General features: G+C 46.7%; 1 protein-coding gene across 3 annotated transcripts in view; it reads right to left on the bottom strand.

Annotated features, from left to right (window-relative positions):
* Positions 1-4,810: 4,810 nt before the first annotated feature.
* The window catches only part of Eip93f (Ecdysone-induced protein 93F), a 35,013-nt gene continuing 24,166 nt past the window's right edge, over positions 4,811-15,657 (bottom strand). For all 3 annotated transcript variants that reach the window (XM_076310685.1, XM_076310687.1, XM_076310686.1), the window contains 4 exons: positions 14,203-14,629; positions 11,337-11,577; positions 9,291-10,215; positions 4,811-7,686 (listed from right to left, as the gene is read on the bottom strand). In XM_076310685.1, coding sequence (XP_076166800.1) covers positions 6,234-7,686; positions 9,291-10,215; positions 11,337-11,577; positions 14,203-14,629 — 3,046 coding nt within the window. In that variant the 3' untranslated portion in view covers positions 4,811-6,233. The remainder of the gene's footprint in view (positions 7,687-9,290; positions 10,216-11,336; positions 11,578-14,202; positions 14,630-15,657) is intronic.

Here is a 15,657-nt window from a genome sequence, read left to right as displayed (position 1 = left end):
AAAATGGAATTTACGACAAGCTCGGCCACGTGCCGAAATATTTACACATGTTTCCTTTTCTTTCATTCTTTCTTTCTGTTTTTTTTTTTTTGTTTCTCTGGTTTCCTCGAACACGTTTCTAAAAGCAGAGAACGAGGTATCGACGGTAAAAATCTTTCTCCGTTTTCCCGAGGTAAAAAGCTGAAAAACGACGAAAGGAAAAAAAACGGGAATCATTGGGCCCGACTTTCCGAACGATACCCGCCATCTTGGTCCCGTCTGACCACCGGTGTGGATAAACGTAATCCTCGCGATCTCGCTATTTTTTCCCGTTATTTTGTTTCTCATCTTTTATTTACTTCTTTTTTTTTTTTAATTATTTTGTTTCGCTTGTTGGCTTTCAATTCGCTCTCCCTTACTCGTCATTTTGTCTCCGCACACCGTAATTACAATAGTATTTTTTTTTTCTTCTTCATCTTTTATATCCGTAATCTTATACATATACACTAGCTGGTTACAATAATTTGTGAAAAATATACATCAAAATTTTGTTACTTTTTACATCACAGATATTTTAATATAATATATCTTCTTTTTAATTCTTAAAGATTTCTTTTCCTCCCCGTTTTTTTTTTCGACCCAATCCGTCTCTCGCCGGATCGTTTTTTTTTTTTTAGCGTATCGCCCGCGACGTAGAGGGAGACGGTCGGAAATCCGCGAACGAAAGTGGTCTGTCTCTCTGTCTCTCCTGTCTCTGACACACTCTCCATTTCTCTCCCTCTCTCTTTCTCTCTCGACCCAGATACGCGTTCTCGAGAGAAGGAAAAAATTTCTTCGGCAAATACTTTCGGGGGCGGGGGGGAATGCCAGCCCCGAACCGGACAATTCTCTGTCCGTGTTATCCGATTCCCGATTAGACGGGGTGCCCCACAAGAGAGGGGCCTGCTGCGGCGTCTTCCAATTTTCACGTTCCGGTCCCCACCGTCTCCCCCGGCAAAAAGGAAAAACGAAAAATCGACACTCTTCGCTACAGTCGCGTTGGCAACGATATCTGCCCCTAGCCTATGCGTCGTCACTCTTCGTTTCCTCTAAATACCCCAAAAAACCCCTCCCTCCCAACCCCCACCCTCCCTGGCGAGTCTCTACCGTTTCCTTGACAAAAACGAATTTCGATCACGAGTAAATTTTTCTTCCCCCTAGAACAAGCTACGACAACCAATGGACAGAGTGTTTTTGTTTCTCCGATCGCCGATAATGTTATCAATAATCACAGAACGTTATATCCAATCGTTTCTTACATAAATATTCCCCGCAAAAATAGAGAACCACCTTTCTAGAAAACGTGTATCTTCTTTTTCCGCGCTTTTTTGTGTTTGTGTGTTTTTTCTCTCTCTTCGACTTTTCTTTTTTTCTTTTGTCACCGTTTCTTTTCTTTTCTTTTTTTTTTTAGCTTTGTCTCTCACGTTTGTCGTTGCCTCTCCCCGCTCGTTACTCCCTCGAAAAACAAAAACAAAGCCACCGGTTTCCTCGGTGTGACCGAAAAAATCGCTGCGGCAGACACGTTGACGCGACTGTGTCACTGGGAAATCGTTAACACGGCGGCCCGCCTCGTTGATTCACGCCGGTCGGCGCCGATCGTTCCCAATTGTCGCGATTAGCTCGTCCCGTTCGATCGATCGAACGCGGGACGAGAACTCGTGGCTTCTCGCGTATCGAATTTCTACGCGGAGTCGAGAGACGCCCGTCGTCGTCATCGTTGTCGTCGTCGTCGTCGTCGTCGTCGTCGTCTTCGTCATCATCTTCGTCGTCGTCGTCTTCGTCGTCGTCGTCGTCGATCCACGGCGTGGATCGATTCGCACCGTGATCGTGTTTTCCGTTAATCGCGCTAATTGTCGCGAAATTGTGCGTTGAATCGACGGGTCGAAAGTACAAAAAAATTTGGCGTTCTGTTCGAAAATTATCCCCCTTTTCGAGTAATTGCCCCCCACCCCTGGAAAAATTTTAACGAACGACGATCGAGAATCACGATCGCGGATCGATTCGACGACGATGATAACGATTACATCGACGACGACGACGATGACGAAGAACGACACGGACTCCTGGCTTCGGAGAACGCGAATGGAACGTCGCGACGTATACCTTCGTAACCGTAATTGAATTAACGACAATCATAGTGTACGCACATTTTACAATCATCCGCACGATAATATATTCAATTTTCACATCTAACGATAAATCTTTCGTAAAGGGTATATCGGGCATTTGTTTTTTTTTTTATCTCGGGTAGTGCGTGTTGTAGGGAAAAGGGTAGGATTCATTGGAGGTGGGGTTGGAAAGGCAGGGGGCTCGATTACAAGGGGTTGTGAGTAGAAGTTCATTTCTTTCCGGGGGGGCGAGGAAAAGGTGGAAGGCAGGGGGGGGGGTAGGAGGTGGAACTTGTGGAACGAGTGTAAGAAATATCGTTCCCTTTGTTTTTTTTTCTTTTGGTGTAGTGCCTGGTGAAAGTTTAGAAAAAGGTATTTTTTGTTTTTGTTTCTTTCGAGGTATCGAGTAGTTAAGATCACACCGAACGATTTACACTTTGACGCGAAGCGGGTGGTCGGTTTTGGTGAGCGATTAGAAAGGGGTGATTTAAGTGGACACAGGGTAGAAGGAAGGTTTAAATTTACGTTTACACACAATCATGATTAGTGCTTGCTTTTTCGCTTGTGTTTTTTGCTTGCTTCAGCTTGATTCGTATTATTTTATTTTATTTACTTTTATTTTTTTTTTTAATGCTTTAACCCTAAGGAGACCTTAACGTTTACACTCAATAACTTGTTTTTTGTTTCCGACGCGCTTCTCTGCGTGGGTGCGCTTTCTCCACCCCTTTTTCTTCGCCTTTAGAAGTAACCTCTTAATTCACGGTTTTTTTGCTTTAAGTTTAGGGTAAATTTTAAGTTTAGTTCCAAAAAACACCGAGAGAGTAGCCTTGCTTACACGATTTACTTTTTTTTCGAGTAAGGTATAATTTTTTTTGCGTTAATAAGGAATTTTTGCATTTTTTTTTTAAACACCGAACATACATGCCTTATACTTTATGTACAGCCTAGAGTTTTTTTCAGTCGTTACTTTACTTAGAGAGAGTCATGAGATGAGTGCGTGGATTTATCCTTTCGCTTCCTTTGTCTTTGTCCTTTTACGACCAACTCGAACGGAAAATCGTGACTCGCGAAACTACGCGTCGTTACGTCATTGTTTTCCGTCGCGCGGTCCGGTCTCTACGCGTGGTTTCATTTTTCTTTATCTCTTTTTTTTTTCATTGTGTCTACCGAATCGTTCTATACCGAATCCGCCCTTCGTCGATTTCGTCTTGGTCCAACCGTCTGCTCAGCTACTATCAACTAGCGAAACAACGAAATCGTCGCCATTCAACGTGTTCTGATCTAGTCAAGGATCTCCTGTCGAACGGAATTCTCTAATCGAAAATACGAGAAGATACCTCGATAGTCGCGCGCACGACGCTCAATGGATAAATCTGCGAAAAAATTAGTCAAAAGAGGAGGGACTGGCGTTCTTTGTGGTTTTGCTCGCACGACGATCGAAAACGATCGCGGAAAAACTCTCGTTCCTGTTCAACGATATATGTGTACGATACTTTGCGAAAAATTAGAGGACTCCCTGGAAAAATCGCTAAACGTCGAAACGACCGATAACAACTCGAAAAATTCCTTCGAAATCTCCGACGAAGATTACGGGTAAACGGATGTTGGTTGCGGTTTGCGTTGCTACCTGAAGTGAAATTTCTAAATTCTCTTGAGAACGATGACAGGACCTTATCTAACATCGCTACGGGTTTTTTCTCTTATATAGTTCTTTTTTTTTTTTCATAAATTCTTCGTCTTTTTTCGTCTTTTTCGTCGCCAAGAGGAAAACGTGCACGATCGAGTACGCGAGCGGGGGACACAAGTCGTAGAAAAATGTCGGCGAAACGAAAATTTCGATCGTTTTTTTTTTCTTTTTCTTCTTGGTTACTGTTACGTCTAATCGTTGGGTTTCGTCGAAAAAAAAACGAAAGAAAATTTCCGGGGCATCGAGGTGGTCTTGAGCGTCGAGTGTATGTTTTCCTCGCGAAGAAATAATCTACGAATCACTGTCGTCGTCGTCATCGTCATCGTCGTTGTCGTCGTCGTCGTCCTCGTCCTCGTCGTCGTCGCTGCTCCTCTTTCTCTACGCGGTAGAAAATTTGCGTTCGTATCAAAATGTCGGCGTAATCGTCGCGCGTAAGAAAATATTCAGCACTTCGGTAATAGACAGAAATCGAGAGTCGAGAGCAAGCGCGCGTCTCCACACAGTTAGTCCATTTCTCCTCGAAATTTCTTAGAAGCCTATGCATTTGCCGTATCATCCCTTGCCAAATCGTCGTTCAGCGTAGATTCCCTCCGAATCCCGTGGAACGCGAACGATCTTCGTCGACGAAGGAACCTGGGATCGAGAAATAAAACATTTACGAGCTGGAACGTTCCACGATTCTTCTCGCAAATTTTCTCCATCCCAAAAAACTTTTCCTCCATCGTTCGAAATCCATGAGGAAACCGCGTTTCCTCTCGTCGACGGAGATCTCACCCCCCCTTCCTCTTCCCCCTCGTTTTCCTAAATAGCTTCCTTCCTTCCTCCCCTTCATTAGTGTCCCTCCTCCGACGCGGGACGCGTTTCTATCGAACGCCAGCCTCGAAATAACCGAGATTAGGGAAATATTGTCGCCTTATGAAAAAACGTCACCTATTACGCGCGCCAACAAAAGTCTTGGCCTCGTTCTCGTTTCGCATTTACGTTCGTAATGACCAAAAATATATATGTATATATATATAATATATCATTCCTTATATAATTATGTTGCTCCTTACGAGTTAAGTAATGTTAGTAGTGTAGGTAATAAGTTTGCATCTTAGGTAGTTTTACATCGATAGAGGAAAAAATACGTTGTTGTTGTTGTTGATGTTGTTGTAGTTGTTGCTGTTGTTGTTGTTGTAGTTGTAGTTGTTGTTGTGATTTCGCTTTGTTTGTTTTTTTTTTTTTTCTTTCTTTATATATATATGTTTTGTATCGTTTGTCATCGTGTCCACGCACGGTTCGGAGAAAGTCTATGTATAGGCGGCCGACAGTTTTCCGCGCGCGGTTCAAGTCGGCCGGGGCAACCCTCGCGTAAAATTTTCGCTTCGCGTTTTCTACCCAACGCAATACTTTTCCTACGGAAACGCGTGCACGCGTGCGGAGTGTTCTTCACGTGGTGTTTCACCGTTATTTTTTTCTTAATTTTTTTTCTTATTTCCTTGCCTTTTTTTCTGTATTTTCCTCATTTCGCTTCACCTCGCCTCGCCTCGACCCGATCGGCGCATCTGGGCGTCCGAAAGGCGTCGGAGGCGTCCGTGTATGCGTGTAAAACGTGTAACAATGTCTCTCCGAACTGAGTGTACCTGTATACCTGTATGTATGTCTGTGTATGTATCTGTGTGTCCGATTGTGATGAGTGTTCGGTACAATAACATCGCATCGTGCCTTGTATCCGTTTCTTTGCGTTTTCTTCGAATCGAAATATCGCCATAGTCGAAAGGGTTCCTTCCGGTACGACCTACCGTCAGCTGGACGGTGATCGACTGCCGGATACGTATAACTGATGGAATCGCAGTGGGTTGACGGGTGGTTGGTTCGGTTGGGTAGCGCTTGACGCGTTTTCGTTACACGCTCAACATCGTTTCCCTTTTCCATTTCTTTTTTTTTCTTTTCCGTTTCCTGTTTCTCAGAACTTGCTTCTGCGACGGTGCTCAACAAGGGGCTTCCGGATGGAAGTAAGAGGGGGCAGGGTAGGGCTACCTGGGAGGCTGCTACCGTTTTATCGTGCCACGTTTTTCGCGTTTATTGTAATTGTTCCTCGTCCCGCGCGCCTACCACGTTGGAGGTGCTCGCCGTGCAACGCCCCTCGGCCTCGAAACGGTCGCGTTTGCTTTCATAGTCAAACCGACCGGTGTCTGGTGTGTCTCTCTGGAAGAGAATTGAACGAGCTCGAGTTGATCGTACGAGGCGGTGGGACGAAGAGGACGAGCATCCCCGCGTCACGTGGGCGTCGCGAGGAGGACGCTGTACTTGCGTGAAACGCTTTGACAGCGTTCTTGGGCGGGAATGGGCATCTTACCGTATACGGACCGTAATTCCTCCGTATTCTCGTTTAACTCTATACTTTGTTACTGATCAACGATACCGACTTTGTTTCTCTACTGCTCAACGGAGTCTTCCATACTGATCGCTGGACCGCGTTGATCCGCCGACTGCTGGCTGTTGGTCTGCTCACCGGACCTGGTGTTCCCGGTGTTGTAGCCCCGTTGCAGTTGCACGACCAGTCCGCTCACTGCAGCGTACTCTTTCTGTTGCTGTTGCTGCTGCTGCTGCTGCTGCTGTTGCTGCTGTTGTTGCTGCTGTTGCTGCTGCTGCTGCGGTTGAGACTGCTGTTGTTGCGGCTGCTGCGACTGTGGCTGCGGCTGCGGCTGCGGCTGAGTCTTCTGGCTCGAATGATCTACTATAAGCTTACTATCACAGGCACTTTTTTTGTCAGTTGATACGGCGTAGAGTAAGTCCGGGTAGTGATTCAACGGCTGCTGCTGCTGCTGCTGCTGCTGCTGTTGCTGCTGCGGCTGTTGTTGTTGCTGCTGCGACGACGGCGGTGGCTGCTGCTGCTGCTGCTGCTGCTGCTGAATGCTCAGAGTCTTTCGTTCGCGATCCTCTTGTCCACCGTTATGAACCTCGCGCTCCCTGCTGCTACGGTCGATTCTCGAGATGTTATCCTCGTCCCTGCTACCCGCCCTCGAGATGGAGAGAGGCGTCGGCGGTGAAGTGAGACGATCGCTACCGTCGTCGGGACGACCACGTTCCGACGGTGACGGGCTCAGGTCGACGGTGGGCACACGTTCCGGTCTCTCTGGAACTGGTCTCCCAGCAGTCGATGGTCCCCTGTAACTCTCGTCCTCGCTGCTGTCCTGCGCCAAACGCGGCACCGGGGTTCTCCTCGAGTTCCTGCACAGCTGGTCGATCAACGCTTTGCTCCTCATAGACTCAGGGAGCTGTTGTTGCTGCGAGGAAGACTGTTGCTGGTTCCTCCCCTCCGCCATCGCCCTCTGGTCCCTTGGAATGCCCGTCTCGAGGCTCGACCTTATCAAATTGTCCAGGAAACTGCCGTTCGCACCCGAACCGTCGTACAGGCTCTCCGTCACCTCGCGCGGCGTCTTCGTCATCGGTGTACCGCGAGAATTCGACGTGCCGGGTGACTCGGTTGTCGTCGCAGCCACACCGATCCCGTCTCGGTCTCTCTGCTGATGTTGTTGCACCATGGCCGCGTTCCTCTGTTGTTCTTGCAAGCCACGCATCCTGCTGGTCGCGAAGTACTGCTCTGGCAGGATCGTAGGCACGTTTGCCCCGGCGATGAACGGTGACGGCATGAAGGGCGTAGGATTCCAAAAGTTAAACGGCGCGAACGGTAAGTGAGGCATACCCTCCATGAACGGCGGCATTTTGAGTCCGTTGGGCCCTGGTATACCACCTGGGGGTGTGAACGGTTTCTGCGGCTTCAACTGCGGCTTCTTGTCAGCTGTGCCAGGTCGCATGTTGGCGGCCGCAGCCGCTGCCGCCACGGCTGCAGTCTCCTTCGCCTTGTCGTCCGGCTGCTTCTGGTCCCTGTAAGAATTGACGGTGGAATGGCGTTGCATCATAAACATTGAGTAATTTCCGGTGAGACGACTAGATTAGAAGCGATCGGTTAATTTTAACAATGTTAACAAATTTCCTGTTGGCTCTGTAAATTACAGTTCACTGACTTTGATTATCATTTACGCTACTATTTACATTTCGCTAATGTTTTACTAAAGAATAGTAGCTTCTATAGGGTACGGTGCATCGATACAGTATTTATTGTGTTTCCTATTTCGTATCCGTAGTATAGTGTTTTTGTGTCATCGCAAGGTACACTACAGAGTGTCGGACGGCCTTACAATCCGTTATCCGAAACGACGCTCGAGAACTTGTTCGATTTTATCGAGGAAAGTAACGATAGAAAAGATGACAGTACTAAGTAGAAAGCGAATCGGAAAAACTACAAAATGGTCGATTGCATTCACCGAAACGAAAACTTAACAATGAGTACGATGCCAAAGGTTAGTACATAAAAAGTTCACTTTTACTTATTTACATTTTCTCGCATTGAACACTCTTTTCTTTTTCGCAGCTCGTACTTGGTCATATGCCGTTTCCGGCAAGCCCTTCTGCTCTCCAGTGTTTACTTTTGTATTCTACACATGCACCTTATCCGTAGCAGACATTATTTGTATCGACACTATTGGTGATATAACTAGCGGGGTCACTATTGGAGTCACGCTAGCTCACCATACATTGGCATTATGGGTTTTTCTTAGAAGAGTAGATGAAAGTAGACGAGAGTTTCTCCTATACTTTGACAAGATACAGCGGAAAGAAAATTAAACGAAAATCAATGATTCCCCTTTGACTTTGTCGAAGGAGAGTAATGACAGAAAGGGTGACAGTAAAAATAGACGTCTATCCGTAACTAGAACAGAGTGTAGGTTCAGGCTGGTCGTAGTAGCCAAAGTAACGTTTCTACCACTGATGCCAGGCCTACTACGAGCTAAACGTGCCTACTGGGTTGCAGTTGTGCAACCCTGAACTAGGAGATGACAGATTCGATTAGAGAGCAGTCTGTCCGAAAGTGTCGATAGAATCAGAAGAGAAGTTTGTTCTATCGGTGAGACAACTAGTGTAGTTCTAAATTCTGGGATTAAGGTCACAATAGCTAGCCATACACTGGAATTAAACGAGAGTTCCTCTTATTAAGGTCTATGAATAACCTTCTCTTAAATTTCTAATGTATGCCTAGTTAACAGTAAAGAATGCCAATTTTCCTTTTACTTCGAAAAGTAAGAAATAAGCCAGTGGATACAGGGAAAAAGTTGATCGCACCATGCACTATTTTAGCAAAACACTATTCTTTCTAACGGTACAAATCAGAACTAGAATGGTCGTTCGGTCTACTCGTTACGTTATCCTAAACAAAAGTGTCCAATTCGTGCCACTTCTCCCTTTCTAGAGATCTCTTTTGAAAAAGATCGACTCGTAAATGTTAACCTAAAGAAAAATGTCCGACTCGTGACACCTCCCCCATTAGAGATCCCTCTTGAAAAAGACGAAATCGTATAGAAGCAAAAACAAGTACGAAACTCGAACAAGTCACCTTAGCAGAGTGCTATCGATTCACTTTGCGAACGTACCTCTTCCTCGGCCTCATGAGATGCCGTTCCTTAACTTTGTACTCGAGGGTGGAGTGTGGTACTCCGTAATAGCTGCCTGCACGATGCACGCTCATCTCGCCACGCTGGACAGCCCGTACAGCCTCCACCAGGCTGTCCCTGTCGTAGTTCCTGTACTTGCCCCGTTTAGGTCTTGTACCCTTGCCCCCGGTGGCCTGTTTCGGTTTGTTCGCTTCCTGGGATTGCGGCTTCGGCTGCGATTGGGCCTGTTGCTGCTGTTGCTGCTGCTGCTGTTGCTGTTGCTGCTGCTGTTGGCTCGCTTGGGGCTGCGGTGGCGTGTAACGACCCCTCTTGAACGGACTCGGATCGGTCATCATCGCCTGCTGCGACTGCACCACCCCCGCCGGTTGACAACCGGGGATCCCAGGCGCGGTTACCGGTTGGCCCTCTTGGAACTTTACGCTGATGCTCTTCGCAATCACGTCGCGGAAGTTGACTGCCACCGTTTTCCCCACGAGCGAGTTGGTCGGGCTGCTGGTTCCGGAGAACGCCGGGCTGGCGCGTTCCAGGAGACCCGGACTGGAGGCCGCGGCCGCGAAACCCTGCGCGAAGGCTGCGGATGTCGGTTCCCCGTTCTTGCTGGAACATCCCGGGGTGCTCGCTGGCTTGTAGGACGGAATCTTCAGTATCGCTCTGCCTTGCCCGCTGTCGCTCGCCTCCTCCTCGATGTTCGGATTGAAGTCGTCGTTGGTGATCGGGCCACGTTGCTGTTGCTGTTGCTGGGCCTGCGACTGGGCCTGGGTATGCGCCGCGTGCGATTGCTGGTGATGAAACTGCTGATGATGCGGCTGCGACTGGTCCCCGTTTACGCTCTTGTTCAGCCTCTTGTCTTCGCTCATCAGCCTCCTCATCACCTCCGGGATGCGATAGTCTTGCGTCTCCACACCTGGGAGGGGAACATACAAGTATGAAAGAAACGTTTCGAAAGAGATCGTCTTTGTCCGATACATTTTTGCTAAGAAACACGATTCCTCTCGGTTCTTCGCGCCTACGGGCATTTGTCTTAATCCCGGATTAGCCCCCGAGAACCGTTCGAGCTACTTAAAACGTAGTTCCGTTCAGAAGGTGGAAAAAGTGTCACCGACCCGTCGACTCGGGCCAGGCTTCTATCGATTTACGAAGACCCACCGGCTCGTAATACACTTTTCGACTTTCGTCTCGGTCCTACGCCTAGGCTACTAGTTGCCCAGTCAGCGAACGAAATGGTCTAGCTACTGTCGGGGGTAACCCAAATCCTCTGCTCCCGACGTCGACATTTTCAATACGGTGTGTGCTTTTTCAATTATTTCGTTCCTCGGTCGACGGAGAACCAATCGGTATCGGTTTCTCACCTCTGAATCGTGTAACGGGGGTAACCTGAATCTTCTACTCTCGATGAATTTAAATATTCTCGAGCACGTTTCTTCAGCCTTTGGCTCGTTAACCGAGTTCTGGTGTTCCGAATTGCTTTCGGACGGTGCTACACCATACCGAATTTTCTTTCGTTCGTCGAAAATTGCTCGCTTTGCTATAATCAGCATCGATAAAGAACTAATCAACTTGGACGCGGAGTTAAGAAAGAACCGTCTCTTGATAAAAGTTCCAAGCTGTATACTGTTAAAGTTATAGTCGAAATGATAACAAAATTATAATGGGATGTTCTCCCTCGCCCTACCTACTCTCTGGATGCTGCACTTTGAAACTATAATTTATTTAGGTCTGTGCAACAGAGTTGGAAAGAACAGCATTTCGATGTATTTTTTCTACTGTGCACGGCTGACAAGAAGTCCCAGGAAAGGAATGCGGGTCCAATTGGTCAGAGTGTAAAGGACACACCTCAAGGGACACACGTCGTAGCATATTATTGACTAAAGCGATCTATACTAACTGGGTCGAGTGACACCGAGTGAGGTGCTGCGAAGCGAACGAGAAAACCATAGAAACTCAGTATTTTAACATAAAAAAAAACTCGGTTAACGATTGACGACCGTTGCTTTTTCGACCATAATTCATTTATTTTCGACTCACCTTTGAACGGTGCGGCCGCTGCAAGCATCTTCTGTATATACGGACCGATATTCGCGTGTTCGAGGCCCGGCCACTCGTTCCCTGTCTCCTGTCCTCGTTGAAGCAATGTCCTCAAGGAATCTCCACCGCCTCCTTCGAGAGTGGAGAACCTGACGAGATCCTCCAATGACAACAGTGGCTTCAGCAGGGCTTTCTCGACTTCTTTCTCCTCTTCGGCTCCGGACAGCTCCTTGTCGTCCACCTGTTAAGAACATTCCTTTCTAGCGTTTTCTGCACACACGTGGGGCACGGATTTAAATACCGATCATTGTCGATAATATCCTCTCGAGGAAAGTAGTCCCATCTTCGTCGTGCGAATTATTTTCAATAACGACGAACTTTGTCTCGACTCAGACCGTTGGGATTTCATCGAGAGGCGTTCTACTGTGTTTTTCTTTTTGGTATGCGTGTATCTGTGTTGTGACGGTGTCGGTTGTCCATGTAAGTACTTTCATATATATATATATATATTTTTTTTTTTTTCGTCAAATGCAGAATGACCAAGCGTCATGCAGGAATTTGCCAGAAAGAATGGCGAAAAAGCGTTACGCATAAAGAAAAAAAAAACTGAAAAAACAAAAGGCTGAACACGCTTCCACTCGAGATTACACGCGATCGAAATTCTCTTCTTATCGTTCTCATTGTTCGCGTTCGAAAGAAAGAGACAGATCGAAAATCGAAGAACAGCGCGACAAATCTTCGCCCCTGACGCTACACACCAACACTTACCTCGCAGAAAACGATCGACAAAGTACTTACATGCATTTCAACTGAAAAGCTCTACCAAGAACCAAACCGTTTCGCGCTTCTTCTAATGACACCGGGCGGAGCATCGTTAGAAAGTATAAATTACACGCGATTCGAATGCAATCTCCCAAAAATCGGATTCCACGGATCATGCATCGTCGACAAAGACCGTCTCGTGGTGAATTTTCTTTGCTTTTGGAAAAATTAGTCCTCGAGATCTAACGGATTGTTGCTCGTGAAAGCCACGCCACCCGAGAGCATGCCTTGCTGTTCAGAAAAAATCGCAACGCAAAAGTCCTGACAAGATCCCCCCTCGTCCCGTGACAAAATGGTGCTGAAGCACGGATCGTCTGTACAGAACACATCGAGGATGCACAGTGTCGAGGTCGAATAAAGCACACTGGTGACAACGAATTCGAGGGCTGGGCGGCCCTGGAACGTGTCGCGGCTCCAAGAAGAATTTTCCTCTCGGCACGGGAAACTTACCTCGAGTCTTGCAACCTCGCCAAGACCGTGTGGCCGTGTGTTAAACTACAAATAGTGAGATAAAAAAAAGTTAAACAGCCCATGCAAAAGAACATTCGACACTACTGAGCATCACGGCGACCGATAAGGAACCCCGAGTGAACCGATATGTTTCTCCCCGTTTGTCGGAGACCACCCAAACGAGTCGGTTTTGTTTTCCTCTTACTTGTCGTCCTCTTCGTTTCTCGTTGAACTGGAAAAACGAATAGCACGAACGACGGCCAAGGTAAAACGGAAAATTCACGTCTCATCGACGGTTCGGGGGGGGATGATCGGTTCACGCGAATTCCACGATCACCGTGGCAGAGGTATGTTTTGGGGAAGCTCCATTCGTTCTTCCTAACCAAAACCACACTTAGATCAACAAATTGGGCGGTATTTAATCACGAGTCGTCGAGATTCTTGTATCGTTTCTTTTATTTCTTTTTATTTTCTCTTTTTATTCATTTCCCCCCTCCTTCCCGTCTCTCGTTTTTCCTGGACGCGTCATCTTTCGTTAAAGATAAGTCGCGTCGAGAGAGGCATTCTATCGAGCGCGATCTTTCCTCGTAACGTCTGATAAATCGTGATTAATGACGGAGGGACGTCCTATATCTGAAAGGAAACTGAACGGAAAACTTCATAGAAGGATGACTTTTCCAAGATCGTCGTAAATTTGTGTTCTTTCGTTTATTTACTTAAGAACTTTGGCCATCGAAAGAGACACTCAACCTTTGAATGCACACAGTCGTGGAATGTATTTATTTTTCGTTTGTACAGGGGACCTACTTCAGGGGTCAATTATTTGCGAAATAAAAGAAATTTTGCGTTTTCGGGTCACCTGTACACAGTACGTTCAAAATGACCAAGATTATGGATGTTTCATCATTGATCCGATTACTCTATGGAATTTATTTTAAAGGTTTCATAAATCACTTTCAACATTTTTTGTCGTTTATAGGGTTACAATCGACCCCTAAAGGTGGTTCCACAAGTTAAAGTTCCACCCTGTATAGAGTTACCAGGTACTCCATAATTGTTTACCGAACCGTGCATTTAAGGGTTAGAGATCCAAAGAAAAAAACTACCGAAAATGATACAGAATCGATTGAAAAATATCCCCCACCGTCACTGCCAACGATTATCGGACATTCCACTCGTTAAGATAAAAATTTGCGGACCGTGACGACCGGAAGTAATCGAGAACGAAACTCGTGTGCCACCGGTGCCAGAAGAAGCATGATTTCGAAACGATCTCAACGTTCGTCCTAGACTCTGTTTCCTTAACCCTATCTCGCTTTCCATACATCTCGATCGCTGCCCGTTTATCTATTCTCGATCCTCGTCTATGCCAATTCTCGATCCTCTCTAGAGCCCTAATACGTGTCCCCGAGTTTCTCACGGAGAAGGTAACAAACACGGCGAGACATCACCGAGATCAAGGTTGTCATCGGGTAAACGGTTGCATCGTATAGTCACGCATGTTCTCTCTCGTATCGTCGTTTTTTCTTTTTTTATTTATTTATTTATTTTTTTTATTCTGTCTCTTACTCGGCTTTCTGTCCCCAAAACCTACCTCATCCACTTGCGGGGGCGGAGTGGTCGCGGAGGCGTTTTGGGTCGTATTTGGTGGTGTTGTAGTAGTAGTAGTAGTAGTAGTGGTGGTGGTGGTGGTGGTGATGGTGGTGGTGGCTGGGGCGCCGGGCTCGTGAGGGTGTGAGTGGGTGCTAGTCAGGGACGCGTCCCTTTCGCGCTCCATCGCAAGCTTGTAGACCTTGTTGCGCAGGGTGCTACGTGGTATTCCGTAGATCACGGCTGCCCTTCGTGTGCCGAGCTTGCCGCTCTGGATATCCCTAAGGGCAGCCTGGAGCTCCTCTTCGGTGTAGGTCCTCCGGCCACCCCCTGCACCCACCACGGGGACACCACCGACGCCTGCCGCAGCTGCTGTCGCCGCCACAGCCGACACCGGTCCGGTCATACGCGGTTTCGCGCGATAACACGAACTAAAAAACACATTTCCACGTGGGTTATTACAACATCTACATCCTCCCCTCCACAGGGGAAACCGGGCCCGGTCGTCGCGGGTTCAATTATTCATTGTTTGTCGCTAGATCGTGGAATGCTTATTTTTAGAACGAATAACGAAACTTGGAGAAAAATATGTGTCGCGATTGGAGGATTTTAAGAATTGATCTTTCGTGCATCTTATTTGTATATATTATGCTCGTAGGGAACGTCTATCGATTAATTCGGTTTATCTGCAAGCACTTGTAACATTACCGAATAGTGTCGACAGCAGTTGTACACGATCATTGTCGATTATAGATCACAGTACCGCGATCTAACGGCTGTAATTTCAACTATCAATGTATGGCATTATCATAAGGTAATCTGCTATGCGGTGATCGTAAATAGCCAAATTTGATTGCATAGCAAAAATTCCTCAAGCATATTTACAAAATTAGAGACACTTTGTTACAAATTTGAAAAAAGATAAATATCACTCTGGAGAAGTGATCAAAAGTTAAATAAACTCTCGTTTCGTAGGTTCCAAGGAATTGCTGAACCACGATTATTTACCGTCGGTATAATGGAAAAATGAAAAAATGAATAAAACGATAAGTGCACGCGAGCAGCTCACCGGACGTTCAAGGTGAGCAAACGAGAACATTTCACTCGATCGTAATACTCGTTCTCGGCAACAATTATTACCAACAATTTATAGGAATTATATTACGAAAGGTCTTGGATATTTTTTTGTTCCACTGGTAGTTAATACTCCGAAGTCTATCGCTTCATCTCATTCTATTTCGATGCCTCTTTTTCGTGACATTCGTCACGCGATAGGCTCGTATACACAGCAGGGCGACTAATCTGATTCGTTGACAACTTATAACCTCTGCATAGTACTGTTCGTCCCCGAGAAGAAGGCTAACGAGTGTTTCCATCTCCAGTCTGCTCTAGTTCTCCAACTATTGCACTCTCGCAACTGGCTGTTGATCCTCGTATTTGACTAATGACGGTAGGGAAG

This window comes from Ptiloglossa arizonensis, chromosome 4 (genome assembly GCF_051014685.1).
Source record: "Ptiloglossa arizonensis isolate GNS036 chromosome 4, iyPtiAriz1_principal, whole genome shotgun sequence".
In the NCBI taxonomy this organism is placed as follows: domain Eukaryota; kingdom Metazoa; phylum Arthropoda; class Insecta; order Hymenoptera; family Colletidae; genus Ptiloglossa; species Ptiloglossa arizonensis.
The sequence above is the reverse complement of the archived record's forward strand: the minus strand, read 5'-3'. Positions and strand labels throughout refer to the sequence as shown.